This window comes from Toxoplasma gondii, chromosome X (genome assembly GCF_000006565.2).
Source record: "Toxoplasma gondii ME49 chromosome X, whole genome shotgun sequence".
Classification (NCBI taxonomy): domain Eukaryota; phylum Apicomplexa; class Conoidasida; order Eucoccidiorida; family Sarcocystidae; genus Toxoplasma; species Toxoplasma gondii.
The window spans coordinates 5,683,867-5,701,791 of record NC_031478.1 but is presented as its reverse complement, the minus strand read 5'-3'; the positions used below and the strand labels follow the sequence as shown (position 1 = coordinate 5,701,791).

Here is a 17,925-nt window from a genome sequence, read left to right as displayed (position 1 = left end):
TATCACCTGGAGGCGTGGCTCCCTGGCCGCGTGCCAGGGGGGGGTGCGAGGGAGCGTGCGCGAGCGGCGGGAGAAAAAAAAGTGCCTTTTCCTGCAGTACTTGCTCGGTCAATGGAAGCCTGCTGCAGCTTGAAATTGCATGTATCTTTTAGAACAGCTATGATCAACTAGACAAGCATGTTGATATGCAGGCGGTGTGGCATGTGTTTCTCTGTCCTCGAGACACTCTGCAACGGGGTGGTGCCTCGCTACATCGCACTGTCGCGGTACTTCCACCTGCAATGTGCATCGTGAGCCTTTCCTCAAAAACCTCGAAAACGATTGGATTTCATGAAGTATTTGGGTACTTGGAAGTGCATGCCGAGCCACAAGACTTTGAACGGGCAGACACAAAAAATCTGTAGTGCACGGGTGAGTAACGCGATAATCACACACCTGTTAGCAGGCGGAGTGCGTCTGGTAATAGTCCAAAGTAAGATATCAGTGTGAACGTAAAATGTGCTGCACCTTAGTTCTCTTATTCATCTCGGGAGTGTGCTGCACCAGCGAACCAAAAGCCCCGTCGATCTTCGAGAGTTCGCGCCCGCCCATAACGCAACTTTATGCAGTTGGCGTAGGTCTTTACTCGTCCGCGTCGACCCACACAAAATCAGTACTGTACGTCCACAGAATCTGTTTGTTCTTCCAGATGCAGAAGTAGGCCTAGCATATCTATTACCCCTTCACAGCGATCACAATGGTGAGGCAGAGGCTTTTCCTCGCATCGGTGCTTGCCGCGGGTTAATGGTAGAGTACAACGGTCGCCACTCTATCCCTGTCTAAGCGTCAAGCAAAGAGGCCTACGTCGAGGACGCGTGGATATTTTCGGGTCACAGACACTTATCGAAGTAGCAGCATCTTCGCAGCAAGTGTCGTACGAAAAGTATTCGTAAATGCGACAGTGTCGGCACGTCAGGAGGCAGCATTTTCCTAGACAATTGCGGACTCCCTTCTTCCCATCTATCTCCATTTCACAACGAAAGATGTGAGTTGAGCGACTTTCATTTGCGTAGTCGGATAGTTCAACACCTTCGAAGTCCGCATTTTCACCCTATTCCAGTTGTCAGAAGCGTGTTCCATCCGAGACAGACAAGAAATTCACCAGCTGATGGCGTCCCCCATGTCTCATAAAGAAATTAGGTCCAGCAAACTAGACTGGCTTGCGTTGTTACTCAGGAAACCATGGTAGCGGATCACTCATTGGTCCCAAGTGTTTTCCAACGGCAGTCCACATGCTTTGAAGACAACAGCATTGCCTGCCTGCACATGCGAAGACAGCAAAATGTCCATGTTCTCGCGTCCTGCTGCAATTTCTTGCACCTCATACCATGTTTTCGGGATGAAAGTCTAGTCGGCTGATGATTCGATAAAGACAACGAGACTTCGGGTCTCATCTAACTAGCACCACAACCTGTGTGGATTCATTCGTTCTGATCTGGCCCCCCGCAGCTGTACCACTTCTGCACGAAAACATCCTGGGGAAGAAGTGTCCTGTCCTCCAGTTGTAAACTCCCGCGTTTCGCATCTATAAGGTCTCCAGATCATGATGGGCTTTACAGCCTCGTAGCTGGATCTTTTTCAAACGCCGACGGTTTTGTCTGCTGGGGCCCGCAGAAACTTGGGGCACTGGCAGTGCGAGGGGTAGTTGCAAGTAAAACGAAGGCAGTCGATCTGTCAGTAGTACGATAACTTCTTTTGACTTGTAGATAAGGTGCAGTAAAGATGTTTTTGTGTGCTCCTGTCGCGCATCCGGCCCACGGAAGTTTTTGGCACCGCGGGAGTGGACTAGAGCAACAAAAAGAGCCCGTCGCTCTGGGATTCTCTCCCTCCTGTCTCATGGTCTCGAAGACAAAAACTGACGGCCCACGTCGAACGGATAACGTTAAGAACCAAGTGCCACAATGATCACAACAATCAATCTTACTTCCGTTTCCTCTGACTCTCAAGTCACCGTGAGCCAGAACGAGGCTGCCAACTGTACTTTTGCGGAAGAGTTCGATCTCTTGTAGCTGGCCAAGTGTTTGCAGGTGCAGTTCTTCGGTTTGTTTCTTGTTATCCAAGATGAAGGCAGCCGTTGCTCTATCTCTTTTCGGGCTTACTCTGGCTCTCCCAATGGTAGCTCTGGCAGAGGAAATGAGCAGCGAAATGGTTGACAGTGTTGATATGCTCGAGATGGAGGATGTTTCCGTTCAGGAGACCCAGGAACTGTCAGAGGAATCTAGCACCGCGCCCATGCGTTATCTTGAAGAAGATAGCACCGACGACATTTTCCTCATTCCTGAGACCACCTCTCCCATCCGCGTTCTGGGCAAGAAAAACCGTGCCGTTTACGTCGCTGCCCCCAAGAAGTATGTGGCTCCTGTTGTGCAGAAGAAGGCCCCAGTTGCCCACTCCAAGTACTCGGCACCCGCCCCGTCCAAGAAAATGCACGCGCCTGCCAAGAAGGCCCCAGTTATTATGTCGTCCAAGTACGCGCCTGCCCCCGCCTCGAAAAAGTACACGCAAGCTGCCCCGTCGAAGAAGTATCGCCGACTTGCGCCCGTTCCCGAGATGTCCGAAGAGGAATCGACTGCAACTTCCATCTCGGACATCGAAGTCGATGATGAAGAACGTGAGCTGAAGAAGAACAGTGGCTACTATGTGGCGTACACCCCGGTCGTTGCTAGCCCGTACTGCAGTGTCGGCTCATCTTGTGCTCGCTACCTCGGTGAAGAGCAAGATATGAACGAGGAGTTCATGAGCGAGGAAGAGGAGGCTGTGTATGAGCAGAGTGCTGAAGAGCGCTCCTTGGGAAAGAAGAGCCGTGCGGTTTACGTGGCCCCTGCCCCAAAAAAGTACGTGGCCCCCGCTCCTCAAAAGAAGGTCGCTGCTCCGGTGTACCGTGCAGCCTCTATGCATAAGAAGGCTGAGCCGGTTGTTCAGATGAAGGCCACGCCTGTTCAGAAGAAGGCCGCGCCTGTTGCTCATAAGAAGACCCCCGCTTTCCCGTCGAAGAAATACCATCAGGCTATGTCGTCATCCAAATACACTCCTATCACTACTCTTAGCAAGAAGCGCCGCCTGGCAGCTCAGGAAGATGTTGCTGTCGAGGAGGAGTCCACTGCGACTGAAACTGAGACAGAGGAAGAGGAGCGTGACCTGAAAAAACGTGGAACATACTACTACCCGGTTGCTGCCTACCCGGTCGTCGCCACCCCGTACTGCAGCACCGGTGGTGCGTGCTACTAAACTGCAAGGGGGTTTGAGACTTTTGATCTCTTCTTTCATATTCGTCTTGTTCAGAAAAAAACGATGCACCAAATAGCGACGTCGTGACATGTGCTTTGATTCGACCCATTTCAAACATTCCATCCTTGCCCCGAACAGACATTAATTCGTGCGCCATACTTCTTTCCATTAAGACCTACTTGCAGAAAACGTAGGACTGCTTTCTCTAGAGGAAATGAAAGTATGCAAAAGATCAACTCCGGCATGAGATCTACTCCATTGTTGAGTCGATGTTGGTAACTGTCCTATCGTTCGAATCAGCAAACACTTCACTGAATGCTCCTGGGTAGCCTACAATTGACTGCAAACAGCCGAGTAGCATTTATCTCGCTAGTTCCAAGCGAACATGAATGCCCATAGGATATTAGAATCCAGCAGTCTTTCACATCTATCGAAATGCATATATCGTATCTGTAGTAATTCTGAGCCCATTATGCGGTGTTACAATAAGAATTCCCAGTGTCAAGCGTACTAGTATGAGTAATCATCCTATCCGTGCCTGTCGAACCGCAGAAGAGTCGAGTGCCAGCTTAAACAGTCAACTCTATCGCGGTTGTTCTACTTTGTACGCATATTTCTTTCGCTATCTGCGTGACTATTCACGTCCCTGTGTTACCACAGACCTCGATGGCGGCAACAATCCACATAAGTACTCAATAATGCATCTTAGGTCAGAAAGCTTGACGTAAGTGTAAAATCTATTCATCAATTTCAATTTTGGTGTCACAGTTGCATGACGCGGACATTAATCTCCATCCATGAGGCAGCGGGGGATTGCATGTGGTGTTATCGTTTTGCGCATATCCCCAAGTGATGCACAAGCTGACATATCAGGCAATACTGGACTGTTTCGCGGAGCGTATCTCACAACCTGTGTAGTGACTACTCTACTAAAAATCTTTACAGCAAGGCTAGTACAAGCCTTTTGGTCGTTAGACTACGTAGATTCTCCCACATGGTGTCCAATTGGTTCTATTTCTGTGATAATTGTCATTTCCACTATGCTATGCTACCACAATTGAACTCGAAGAAATGGCAGCTTGGGACACACCAAAAGGAGTTCGCTTAGAATGGCATGAACCTAATGTGGCAAAGCACAACGCTCGCAATTTCCGACAACAGCCGCATGGGGAACGTTCATTCGCGAGCTGATTTCGCTGTGTATCCAAGCGTTTCGTCAGAACTGTATGACGCTGAATTTCTAGGCCTACGTGCGTCGCAGCGGAGCTTTGTACGCAGCAGTGTGTGGTGCCATCACTCGGCAGCGTACACAAACAGCACAGACTCAGTTCCCCGCGGTAGAGTGTGACGCACATTCTGAAGCAGTTGCTCAACTGCAGTACCAAAGGTTGTAGAATTGTGTGTTGGATTTGAAGGCACTGGACCGCCTAACTTGCATCGACTTTGCTGTCTTAAGCTGTATTTGAACAACATTTTATGACTTCGAGTTCGTTGTTTACACGGTTACTCGCACTAACGTGATTTAGTCGCGGGCGTAAAGCTGGATGGATGCACAGAAACCTCATTGAAATGGTGGAGACACATGCGCTTCGCCTCGGGGAACTGATACATGTCCACGCAAGGATGTGCGTTCCACTTCTGTTATAAGCTTTGATTGCATGTCGTCTTGCTGTATGAAGACGCATGCGTGTGTGTTGTTGAGACTTGCTTCTTGACGATAGCCCATCGAAACAAATCGGGACCAACGCATAAGCAGATATCCTTGAAAAAAAAGTACTACTTTCTCCACTATCTATCAGCCTGCACTCTTTGAGGGTTTTTGGCTAGCGGCTCGGGTGGACAAGGGCAGTGCAGGAGCACGACTTGGCGGTAACCCGGAGAAAAGCTGCCGCATGTCAGTGCAGCGCCGAAACGATCCACGAATGTGCCGCTGCCTGACAGGGTCCTCCCTTCTTGTGTGCATATTGGTTCCCTGTAGGTAACAGGGCGTCAACAGCTTGCACTGCATTATCACGAACACATCATTCTTTTTGTTTCACCTCCCCGTCTTTCTCACTTCAGTTTAAGGGCGATCGTCGCTGGTGTTCTCTTCTCAGTGCAGAACAGGTATCCTAGCCTTTTTGGACACCGTTGTTGGGCAAGATGAAGCTGTTGTCTGTTTTGGTTGTCTCCGCAGGGAGTCTCCTGCCCATCGCTGCAGGCACTTCTGTTTCTGAGGAAGGCGAAATTGTGTACAGTGCTCCTATTCGTCATGTGCAGGAGATGTCATACGACTCCGAAGAGACGGATGTCCACTCGTACGTTCAAGAAGACGGTGAGTATGGGGTAGATGCAAGCCTTCGCATTCTGGAAGAAGTCCCAATGGATGAGTCTTTCGAAGGAGCTGAACAACGCTCCCTTGGGAAAAAGAAACAGGAACCCGTGGTCATTGAAATGCCGGCGAAAAAGGCCGCACCGGTGAAAAAGCCTGTTGTCGAGACAAAGTATATGGCCCCAGTTGTTGAAAGCAAGTACGTTGCACCGTCCAAGAAAGGGCGCCTCCTCGCTGCTCTGTCAGGCCGGCGACAGACTGAAAACGAGACCGTCTCATCTCAGTCTGTGGAGTCCGTTGTGGATGCAACCATGACCCACTCCGAGGAATCTGTTATGACCCAGAGCGAAGAGGAGTCCGTAATGCCAACATCCACTGAAGATTCCATGAACGCCCAGTCCGTTGAGATGCTCGAAGAGTCAGCTGAGGTTCAGGGGGTCCAAGCCGCCGAAACTGAGACGGAAGAGGAACGCGAACTGAAGAAAAAGGCAACAGCCTATGTGGTACCGGTTGCTCCAGTTGTTCAGAAGGCCCCTACGTGCACTTCTGGCAAATCTTGTTCTTCCTATCACTCTGGTTGCACTGGCAATGCCTGCTCTCGTTACATGCAAGAGTCAGCGGAGTAATGCCAACGAAGTGTTGTGGATTGTGGTCCAATGCGTCTCGAAGGAGACGCCTGTGTTGTTCAGGTCACTGCTCAGGTGCTTTGAATTTGCCTGACGCCCGATGAAAAGGTTCATGTGACGATTAACAAACTTCACTAAACTCATGAAGATGCGATAAACATTAGCTACCATTGCAGCCTAGCAGCATGGCAGCAAACGCACAACGGCCTCAATCGGGTCTGTCTCTGGCGTAGCTGCATAGAAATCAGCGAATGGCTATACGCCACAATAAGCGGATTTGCGAGGGAACGTATCCACTGTTTTGCAAGCATGCCTCCATTGGCAGTTCACAAGAACCAGCCCATCAGCGGAGCAACAGCGAATCACCCGAAGTGCCACCGCAGCGACCTACCGTGTCGGCTGGTGTCGGTTCTGGCAGCGAGGTGACGTTATCAAAATTTCACCATGGCGCGTACAAAAACATGTCACAGGGCTTCAGCAACTAGAATAATTCGAGAGGTCGAGAGCGCATATCTGGACTAGACATCGGCTTGTGTGTCTTTAGCAGCGGTTTTAGTTATACTTCGCAGCTACGGATAGATGCCGCGTACCTCGGCGCCCCCCCGCCGAAGTGCGTCTGTACAGAAAAAATATCTTCATTACTACTAGACAGTGCAGCCCGTTTTTGAGACACGAAGAGGAGCAGGAATGAAGACCAAATACGGTGAGCCACTGCTGCCGGTGACCGCTGCCCACGGGCCAGTGAATGCGTCAACCACATCACCAGCGAAACTGCTATTGCTGGCCACTCAAGTGCATCAATACAAAAATTTTCGGAACAGATTCAGTACAATTGCCATCTTGTTATCCAGTAGCTTCGGCATACCAGGCGTTCTGAAGCACGGGGATGTTCCTGAACGGAAATACGGTCTCTGCATAAACATGCCCTGACGTCACAGTCCGGTTTTTTGAGCAACAATGCAACAGTTTCCCCCGTTTGTGCGTTAGGAAGGCAGTGGGACGCTGGAAGCGGAAGTGAAAATATGATACCCTGGTACTCATCCTTAACGCAGTCTTACTCTGAGAAGGATGGTGTGTTCAGAAAGGCAAATATGTTCCCAAACGCCTCTAGGCGAATGGGGCCGCCTACCTCCAACGAATGCCACTAGCTGCGGTACCGCTGGAGACAACTTGAAGCTAAATGTACTCAAACACGGAACTATCCCTCAACTCTGTCCTTCGTTGTCTCCCACCGATACTGAACTCGCTGTGCCTCGACAGGGTTGGCAGGCACGTTAACATGAGGTTACTGTCCTGCTTTTCTGGGAGCGTATGCCACCCGACTCTGCTCGCTTTTACGTGTGATGAACCTTACAACCAAAGAACTCTTGCTGACAGTTTGCTGTGTTCGTAACGAAACCGTTCAAAATGGAGGACATAATATGTCGTACGTCTGCATAGAATCACGTGATGCCTCCATTATGATCCTTAACGGACCGCTTGCACAACACCGCGTCAGCACAGCGAGTATGACCAGGGGGTCGTGTTATTACTATTCCTTTCGAGCCTGCAGAGTTGTCATCGCAGAGAAACTACACTGCTCGAGCAAAGCATATAGGTGTGCCTGTGAAACGTCTGCAGGGTACATCTTCTTTTCTTGCGTGACAGGCAAGATAAAAACGCCAATGGGTCTTTGTAGAGAACGACAGCTCATCCGGTGCTCGCTCCAGATACGAAAAAAAGTGATCTGTCTGCCGGGAGAAGATTCACCTTGGACAGAGCCATCGGTTGAAGATTACTTTAGTCAAAAGAGGTCTTCACGAAAAATTTGGGAACATAGTTCGTCCAACAAATAAATGACATTCCAGGAAAACTACTTCCTAAGTGCTCCTCATGCAGTGGGCTTCCTGTTGATTTGACTTTCCGGTCTGTCATAACACGGCTCCAAAATGTTGCGCTACCGCAAAGTTTGAGACCCAGCGTTTACTGTGCTTCCCGCATTCACCGGCCGATCGATGGTGCTGCGAGATTTGGGAAACTTTCCGCGCTTGGTGATCTTGCCGGGGCCGAACGGTTTGGCTTTGCGCTGCCGCTTGCAAAAACAAGCTGAAGCGATCAACTGTGTGTTAGCATATGAGATCAAAGTGTTTGACTATCCCAATTCTTCATTCGTTAGTCTCTCCTTTCGCTTTGGCTTTTCATTGCAAGCGTCAGCGTTTTCCACAGTTCTTTTCAACTCGACAGGCCACCACAGAGATTGAACCTTCTTTTCTTTACCGGTCAAAAAACCGCACACAAGAGTTTTTGATGGCGAGCACAAGGCTCAGCCAAGCTTAGCACGCACGAATGTGGTCGCCTTACAAGCTTTTGTCTGTGGCAGCAGTATCGAATTTGCTGTCCTTCATGAATGAATGTTCAACTCGGTGCCAGGCGAATTTTTTGTAAAGGGATATACTCTCGTTTCTATCGCAAGTGTATTTTGTCCAGTGTCTCGAGCACCATGTACAGCACTCGAGTGAAAGCTTCCCCTAAACAAATGACCTGGTATCACAGGGTGATAGCTTCATCTGAGCGAAGCACGGAATGATCGATAGTGGAGCCTTCCTTACGTGTTCAACAATACCAGCGCTTTTTTGTGACTACAAGCATTTAGTGTACACTCACTTCCTGATGAAGGGTCAAAATACTAATAAGACGAGCAGACCAGCACCGTGAACTTCCGTTCCCTAGATTCTGGAGTGGAGTGACACTGGGAAAACGGTTCTGACGGCAAGCGAGAGCGGCTGTGTTCCGCCGATCGGGTGACCTGAATCGGTGATCTACCTGGTCTCCAGAAGTGTGAAATACCTTTTCTTTGGACGAACCACACCGTCCCATCGAACTGATCAATTCGCTGCTGTCGCAACGCACTCTACTCTGCAGGGCAGGCTCAGATATCGTTATCTTTTTGGCTTCAGCTGGTGTTCGATTTGACTTTACGAAAGCAGTTTCCTTCAGAGATTCTTTTCTTCACCCTCAAAATCACCCTCCCTCCTTTCCTAAGACGTCCGCTCCAAAGCTCTTCGTGCGTTGTCGTCTTCTTGCGCCTTTCAGTGACTTACCAAAACCACGTTTCCAGCCCGTCTAATTCTTCTCACAACCTGTTGCGGGACGAAACCTCGTTGCAGGGCTCATTCGCGCGAAGGAAATTGCTGTGTGATTAAAGCCCGATCTGCATAGATTTTAGTTCTTTTGCTCCCGTGGAATCTTTAGGACAGCCAAAGACTGTGCTATGATTTTTCAGTGACTTTTGGCTTATGAAAAACCATCACTAATTACCACAGGCCGCACCCCAACGTCCGCTAACCCGAATTTTCTCACCCGTTGGCTGTTTTTCTTGTGGATGCTGTAGGCTCGTATGCTCCTGTGTTGAATAAGCATCCTCTTCTGTTTTCCTGTGGCTCGCACATCGCGCAGATCGGGCTCCTCAGTTCTGGACACAAGGTTAACACCCTCTTCCTCAGCTCTTCTAGCGGGTATTTCCCACAACGTTCTTCGGGGGACTCAAATATTGTCTCAGAAGCGTGCATCGCTTGTTATCACCGAGCGACCATGTCAAGCTGCCCAGAGGAAGCTACCGATCAGCGTCTTTGTCCGTGCCACAATGCAGAACACAATGGCAGAAGCAGTGACATCATGCAGCTCTTCAGCAACATGTTAGGAGCTGTGGCATCAGGCAGATCACAGGACCCCGATGCGCTAAAGAAAACAGACCCTTCACCATGCCACTGCTCACAAGAAGATCCACGCTTTGAAGGGATGACCAGCAAACCTTTCAAGAACAAAGCGTCTTTGCCGATGCCGTTTTCCTCTCTGCCTCATCCGCTTGACACATCCTCTCCTCAAGTCATTACGCCACCAGGCGGATGCCTTCTGACTCCACAAAATGTGCCTCTCGACACCCCTACGATGTTTTATTCGCCCGAACCAGTCACGTCACCGCCCTCTACCCGTGATCCATTGAAGAAAGTGCTGGGTTGTGAAAGGAGTTTGGAGCAATTGGAAACGCCGCCAGGTGATGTCTTTTCCCTCGCATCTTATCAGGACGATCGGTGTGCACATTCAGCCAGGGGATGCAAAGTTTTCGGGCACCGCCAGCGTCTTCGTCACCACATCAGGGGGCGGCAAGATGGGGGGGCCAGCGAAGAGAAATGGATGGACTGCTGTGAAGAAGCTGAAGAGCAAGAAGCTCTCAGAGTTTCTATCGCCACTCCTAGGCCAGAATGTGCTTCCTCGCGCTGTTATGGCGAAGGGTCGAGCTGCGCCCCTGAGCTCTGCCCATATTCACCATCTCGATATAAGTCTTCTCGTTCTCTTCCGTCTCGTCTTCAGGGAAGACTTGACCGACCACATGCATTCGAAGGAACAAGGCTTCTTATCCGTAGCCTCGACGCACAAGACCATGGCTTCGAAAACTGTTGCAGCCAAGAATCCACCGATCTACCACGCTGTTCTTCAACGTGTCCCATAGAGCAGCCGACGTCTTCTACCTGCTGTAAACAGGAGCGACCACAGGAGACGTGTTGTTTCTGCTGCAGCGACGCTCGCACTCGATCAAAAGGAGTTCCTACTTCCTGTGAACCTGTGTCTCTAACATTTGGCGAAAACGGCGGGTTCTCTCTAGAGGCAACAACGTCAACAGGGACAGAGGATTTGAATCCATTCATATACCGGACGTCGCCGTCCACATCATTATCAACAGGTTCGCGACGCCGGCGACGTAAAGCGTCCCTTCTCGTTTGCCCGCTTCCTCCTCCACCAGCACCTGTTTTGAGCAGAGAATCTCAGTCACGGCATCGACCCTCCTGGTTCATACACACTCACCCGCAATTCAGGCATTCTCGGGTGCAGACACTTCTCCTCTTCTTCCTTCGTGTCCGCATGAGACTACAGTTTTCCCTTCAGACGCTCAAGCGCCTCTTACTGCTACACCCTTGCTGCGTCTTCGCCGGTAACGCTCCTATTTATGTGAGCAACCCAGCCAGCATTTCCTGGAAACAAATCGTTTCTCGATGGGAGAGCCACGGTGTCAATCCTCGCAGCAGTGTCTTCCTAATCAGGCCAGGCTGCGTCGGCAAAATCCCCTATAGAATGGGAAGCATAAGTAGTGTAAGCAGCTTAAGTAAACAAGATAAGGCCGCCCGATCAACCATCCGAGCCCTCAGGACTGCACAGAAACGATGGAATTCACAGAGCCGTACTTCTTATGGCCTCCCGGGGTATTCTGAGGAGTGTATTTCAGCGCGTACTACAAGTAACAGGAGTGAAGGAAAGAAAACCTGTCACGTAGTGCCGCCAGGCAAATGCCTTGCAGTAGACCGCCAGGAGGCACTCCAGGCGGAAAGTATGACGTGGATGCCAGAGGCTGAACAATTGTTTTCAGAGCCTGCGTCAAAACAACTGGACTGGCTTCAGATCAGGGGAAGCCATGTGGCAAGTGTTAAGACTACTGCTCACACCCGTGAGCGGGGTACAACGGACGCTACTCACCAGTTTTTTTCCCTCCTTTCCATCATGTTGTTGCCAGTCACACTCTTAGTACATGGGGTCAGATTAATCAGACACCGTGTTTTCATTCTTACCTGCGGTGCCAGGCCTCTTTCCTGGCGGTGGAAAGTGTTAAGAAGGAGAATATTAGCAAAACTGTATAAATATGTGAAGTTCCTTATCCTTTTGGTTACTATGTTTCCTTTTGTCCACGGGCTATATCTCCCCGGCTTAGCGCTGATTTGGGTGGTCTCACGCATCCGTGTAGCGTGTTGGTGGCTTTATGTAAATGGTTGTCTAGGCTATCGTACCTCCGAGCAGTTGCACCGGCAATTGCTCAGCAGCCGACGCAGACGTGTTCGACTGAACGATCAGTTGGAAAGAAACAAGCAAGCAACTGCATCGGCTATCAACGAGCCTGGACATCCAAGAGATTTCATCAGCGGCTGGCTATGTCGAACATACGTGGGTGGTTTCTGTCAGTGGATTCTCAGTACGGAACCTATCGTGACATTCACTACGTGGGGATCCGCTTTATGGAATGTGGCCCTGGCATGCTTGAGGAAGTTATTCATAGGAAGGATCGATGTCTCTTTTGTGTCAGCACATCCAGGTCTCGGAGTGCTGCGTAGGGTGTTGGAGTGGGAGGAATCAAGCGAGCGCACTACAGAAAAGTTGCTGCGTGTTTTAGGCGAGACTGTACCTGTGATTGCGGAGTTGGCTTTGAGTATAGCCGCAGCAACCACAGCGTTGGGCGCCACGGATTCGCATCTCGTTGCAGCAGTAGACTCCATGACGGAGAAGGAGGCAATCGCCGCCGCTCAGCCACAAGGGTCTGTTTACATGACAACCAGAAGGGTAGCCGAAGATGCAGCTGGAGGCGCGGACAGCCCGCGACATGAAGATGTGGTGAAACGGTTGTGGAGGGTCGGAGAAGGAAGATGGTTTTCTTGGCCATGGAGAAGCACTCTCGTAGGGTCAGGACTCATGCAGGACAAGCACAGGACGAGAGAAATCTCCGAAAAAACAGTATCCCAGTACAAGGCAGCAAACAAACTTCCGTTCAGGCCTCCTCGCCGAACAGAGATTTTTGAGGTCCTGAGTGGTCAAGAACTGATGATGTTTTCTCAGCCTCTGATGATCGTCAGCGGAGTTGGGTTCAGTGACCACCTCAGTCACGACGATTTAATTGAAGTTGTGGAAACTCAGTTGCTGGCAAAGAGGGAGCAAGCAAGCGTGGGAAATACTGCTACTTATTCGGATTGTGCAAATGAATGGGAACCTCTTACTGTGTACAAGCACCCTCGGTTGCGAACTGTCATCGGTAAACTCTTTGGGCGCTACTGCTGGATTCGAGCGGAAGATTTCAATGTTCGAAATCACGTACTGAAACTAAATAGACATGAAGCTCTCTCACTCCTTCGTCACCATAGTGGGACTCTTCACGGTCTTCACCACGGTGTTGTTCAACACTATAAACGGGAACAACTAAGAATTACTGACGAGGAAGGTTTAGCTACTACGTTCAGTAGCAGCGACAGCTGCGGAAGGTACAAAGACGAAATCCTTTGCGACGAGGGCGACAACTGCAAGTGCGTGGTTACATCTGCAGAGGCGCAGGCTTTGGAAAACGTCCTCGCTACCCAGGCATTACAGCCGTCTATGCCTCTATGGCAGTTCGTTCTGCTTGAACATGTTGAACTTCCAGGGTTGGACGAAGGAGACCGCTTGGAAGGAAAAAACTCATCTTCACACAAGGACGACGACGCTGGGTCTGATGACGCTTCGTTCAATTCACGGCGCGTAGGGTCGATGGTTATGTTTCGAATTCACCACGCGGTCGCGGATGGAATAGCAATTACAAATATGTTTCTCTCTGATGTGCTTTCCGCTCCTTGTCCACGGGGATCCGGACATGTTTCGTCCTCATGTGGGCGATTATCAGAGGCTCATTCTGTGAAGTGTGAAGCAGAATTCGATGTGACTTCTCCGCCTTCTCGTAAAATGAATGGGAGAAGTCGCTCGTTCCCTCTCCAACTTCTCAAAGGCCTGTATGATGAACTTGACACTGTACTTCCTCTTTCACGCGCCCAAGAATCCATTAGTCATGCGTTAGGAGCTTCTCCAAATTCAAGGCAGTTGAAGAGTCCAAACGCAGGAGCTGCCCGTTGTCCTGTCGTCCGCACAACCATCACAGACCAACGATTGCCTACTATGGGCCAAGATGAAGGGCAAGATAAACGGTTTTACTCGTCGTCTCACTCGGCAGGTGACATGCTGGGTAGTCACCAGACTTTCCCGGGAAGCCACCCAAAAATGAATGTACCAAAAGATGGCTCATGCGGCACCACGGATGTGATCAGTGGTAGACAGTCAAATAGTTCTGAGAGGACAGAAGACTGTCCTGTTGGCACAACGGTTCACCGGCAGAAACGGCCATTCGCTCCAGACAGAAGGCCAGTCAAATCTTTGGTACCTCCCCTAAGACGTCCTTCCTCGATATTTTTGAGAGCATTCATGCAGCTCATTTCCTATTTGCACGTGCCCTTTACTGTCGTTTCGCTGCTCATGTTGACGGAAGAGAAGTCGTGGGACTACCCGGAAAAACCGCGACCCCCAAGGTGAGTGCCTGAGCTGGTGATACCGCGACAGCGCCGTGAATATCGGATGACAAAATAGAATTGTCAGAGTTTCCTTTTAGTCTCGGTCAAATCATGCGGCCTTCAGCGAGAGCCGCAAGCTGCCAGAGCATATTCTTTCGAAAGGGATGCTATGCTTCTTTCATGTGACGGCGTGTGTCGCATCCAGTGCAGATTCGATTGTGTCCAGAAAACTAGTTTGCTTTTCTTCTGGTCTCGTCCTCCAGGTCAGGCAGAGTGTGGGTGTTGCAGCCTATCCGATTTAAGCTCCAGGAGTTGAAGAACCTTAGAAGGGCTCTTGCAGCACTTCAGCTCATAAAGGAGAAAAAGAGCTTGAACGCTTCCAATGAGCAGCTGCAAAGCGACAGCGCATCTATTTTATCCAAGAAGCGAATTCATCGATGGAGTGAGCATCTTCGAAAAGAGCCACTTCGAAACCTCCTCGCGTCCGTTGGTAGCTTTATCGGCAGAGTAGCCCACCGCGACAGCGCACGCTTTGCCTGCCTAAATTCGTCGTCGGTGAAGAACAAACAGTCGGGGGACACTCAAGATATCCCTGCAGAAGCGGCCGCTGTACACTCTGGCACAGCGACGCGGCTGAACCAGCAAATTAACTCGATACCTGGAGAAGAGCAAGCTGCAAAAATGACACTCTCAAAACAAGATTTGTTCACAATCAATGAGCTCCTTGCTACATGCCTAGTAGGTGGTATTTGCCGCTATGTCCACAATAAGGTCGCCGTCAAGAACAGTGATGGTGAAAGGCTCGCAACACTTTCCAGGACAATACACGAGGGCCGTTCGAAAGCTTCGGAGTACCAAAAATACAATCCCTCCGGCCAGCAAGACCAGGACAACACGGTTAAACATCGAACCACTGCGGCACTGCCTCAAACCATAGCAAGCCTCAACGGAACAGGCCAAAGTGCCACAGATCGCCACTCGGGCTCTACAAAAGCCAGGGTGCTGCCGTATAACAAAAGTGTAAGCGGTCTAAGTGGCTACAGCAGTAGTACTTGCAGTACTACGACCAGCATAAAAAGCAGCAGCTCTTCTTGTGTCCACGAGAGTGGCAGTGTCGATAGACTACGAAGTGGGACGGAACAGTTTCTCCACGGACGCAGCCCTTGCAGCGGCTTATGCCACGCTTTCGGCAGAGGGACGTCCTGCAGAAAAGAAGTGGCTGCTGACCAGACGTGCATGCGTGGGCTCGAGGAAACCAGTCCTTCTGCGGGCAGCGTCCGTAGTAGGATGAATGGGTACGACGGATCCGAACTGCAATCTATAGACCAGACGCCATCGGCCCTCTGGGCTTGCAGCAGCTCTGTCGATCGCACTTCGGAGCGTAAGGTGGAGGCAGACATGTGGTGCAGCAGACGTTTGCAAGCTCTTCGGACAGCTAGAGAGGAACAATCGACCTTGGATCTGCCTCCGTGTGAAGGCAGAAAACAGTGTGACGAAACCTTCTCTCCTTTGTTCCACGGATATCAAAAGGAAGAAAAGAACGAAACTGTGAATCAATCCACCAGTATCGAAGATACAGCATCACCGGAGCACTCTCTGTCATCTTCAGGCGTCGACAAACTGACCCTACCGGAGGATCAAACTCCTGCGACTCGGGAAAATCAAGAGCAGATTTTACAGATGGAACTCGATATGCTCGAACATTTGATGCCTCAGCTAAATATTGTGGTGCCTGTGAACCTTCGGACCACAGAGGAAGAGTCATTCGAGCTGCGGAATAATTTTACTTCGGCAGTAGTCCAGGTCGCAGCGGCTCATGCCTTTAAGGCTGGTTCAGCATACGAACGGTAAATGCCCGTGACTGAAGACTTCAACATGGCAACACGTTTTTCATTGAGTGACCACGATACGCCATACCAGGAGGGCAATACCAGGCAGCTGTGCGGTACGAAGGTCTCCGCTGGAATGAATAGACCACTCACATTAAGTCGCGTGATCTCCGGTTACAGTTGTGAAGTCGTTACCGCACTCATTTCGGAACCAAACCTGTTCGTGTTTTGCGCTTGTGTATTGAGAACGCGGACTGTTTTTTTTTCCTGTGTTGATGCAACATTGCCAGGTTGCTGGGTGTTCGAAAATCACTGCGAAAGAGCGTCAAGAGTCTAGGCGCACATGTGTTTGCCCTCATGGAGAAAATTTCGTTCTGTACCACTCCTGACTTCCTCCTGTTCCTGCAGATCTGGCTGACCAAAAAGGTAAGGATCTGTGCTTCGGAAAATGTCGCGTGCTCGCCATAACTGTTGCCAAGGTACCCGTCCGTCAGACGCGTTCGACGTGTCCTGCTCCTGTAACATGTATTTTCAGACGCCCGTCTCTGATGTTGTTTGTCGGGTTTATGCATCTCAGATGTCGGTACTCTTCAGCAATGTTCCTGGACCCTCTGAGCTGCCCCAAATACATGGCCGGCAAGTGCATGCCATGCACTTTATCGGCCCGCTGGCTGGCCGGGTAAGTGCCTGTTGCGGATGTCTCCCTACCGAGGGGACCGAAACTATCAACTCCTGCTGCCGGGATGCTGGGGACGGCTCTCACGACTTCGATGCACGCTGGTTTCTTGTACGTCTTCTGGAATAATGCTGTTGGATGTGCTACTGCGCTACCTTTGGTCAAAGCAAGAGCATGAAGAAAGCTTGAGTCCGTATACTTTAGGTGGTTGAGAAAACAGTCAATGGATAGCCGTGGCTTGGAAGTGCTAAAACTCGTACTAGGTACATTGTAGACGCCTCCGTCAATGCTGTCTCGTTTTTGTTGTGTGTCTTCACGCCTTCAGCGATGAGGCAGAGTCCGATACGAGTACCGTTGTGCCTTTACAAAAACGCTTGACTGATCGGTTTCCTGTCCGTATTCTCAGATCAGCTTGATCGTAAGCGCGTTTTCATACGGTGACTACCTGGATTTGGTTATCACAACCGATACAGCAGTGCTTGAGTCTCCGCAACTTCTCCGGCAGTGCATCCTGGATGAGTACATGGAGCTCAAGCAACTGTGTCCATCGATCCAACTATCCTGATGGCCTCAACAAATGGAACAGCCTTTTCTGGACTCTCTGGCGTCGTTTGCTTCGTCTGAGAGGCATGCATTCTGGAGAACTCGAGATGAGAAACTTCTCACAGTCTTTAGAAAGCCCCACTGATGGGCACTTTCTTTGTCAGCGTCTCACCCCCGGTAAAGAGCCGCCAGCTCAAGAACGCACGCCGCCTCTGTATTTCTGTACGAGATGAGACGATTCGACGTCGTTGTACGTGCAGTAGTACTGCAACTGTTTTTTCACGTTGAGATTTCTGCTAGCGACAGAAAGCAGTCGGGGCTCCTTCACGGAAAATCATGGGAAACTTTGTTCTTTCCGTATCACCCGAATGTTTTTCCCCTTGTTTTTCATTCTCCTTTTTCCTCCATTATCTTCTCAAAGTTCGACTGAGGATCGTGGAAGGGATGGACTAAAACACGGAAACCAACACCTTTCCGCGCATTCGTCATAAACATTCTCTGAATGACCCAGGCGAGAAACAACTAGTTGTCCTCCTCGGCAATGTTCTGATGCAACAGCAGCAGA

At 50.2% G+C, this 17,925-nt stretch overlaps 4 protein-coding genes across 4 annotated transcripts; all 4 read left to right on the top strand.

Annotated features, from left to right (window-relative positions):
• Positions 1 to 1,846: 1,846 nt before the first annotated feature.
• TGME49_237080 (hypothetical protein) lies at positions 1,847 to 3,520 on the top strand. Its single transcript, XM_002369019.2, has one exon. It carries the CDS (start codon positions 2,101 to 2,103, stop codon positions 3,265 to 3,267), a length of 1,167 nt encoding a protein of 388 aa, XP_002369060.1. The 5' UTR covers positions 1,847 to 2,100; the 3' UTR covers positions 3,268 to 3,520.
• A 1,522-nt stretch (positions 3,521 to 5,042) lies between these two features.
• On the top strand, positions 5,043 to 6,364 carry TGME49_237070 (hypothetical protein). The gene has a single exon (XM_002369018.1). The coding sequence runs from the start codon at positions 5,410 to 5,412 to the stop codon at positions 6,202 to 6,204; it is 795 nt and encodes a 264-aa protein (XP_002369059.1). The 5' UTR covers positions 5,043 to 5,409; the 3' UTR covers positions 6,205 to 6,364.
• A 3,987-nt stretch (positions 6,365 to 10,351) lies between these two features.
• On the top strand, positions 10,352 to 10,693 carry TGME49_237060 (hypothetical protein; the record flags this gene model as incomplete). Its single annotated transcript, XM_002369017.1, has 1 exon — positions 10,352 to 10,693. One exon carries the CDS (start codon positions 10,352 to 10,354, stop codon positions 10,691 to 10,693), a length of 342 nt encoding a protein of 113 aa, XP_002369058.1.
• A 1,808-nt stretch (positions 10,694 to 12,501) lies between these two features.
• On the top strand, positions 12,502 to 17,716 carry TGME49_237045 (hypothetical protein; the record flags this gene model as incomplete). Its single annotated transcript, XM_018780480.1, has 5 exons — positions 12,502 to 14,330; positions 14,576 to 16,159; positions 16,432 to 16,567; positions 16,719 to 16,820; positions 17,224 to 17,716. 5 exons carry the CDS (start codon positions 12,502 to 12,504, stop codon positions 17,380 to 17,382), a joined length of 3,810 nt encoding a protein of 1,269 aa, XP_018635775.1. The 3' UTR covers positions 17,383 to 17,716.
• Between the last annotated feature and the right edge of the window lie 209 nt (positions 17,717 to 17,925).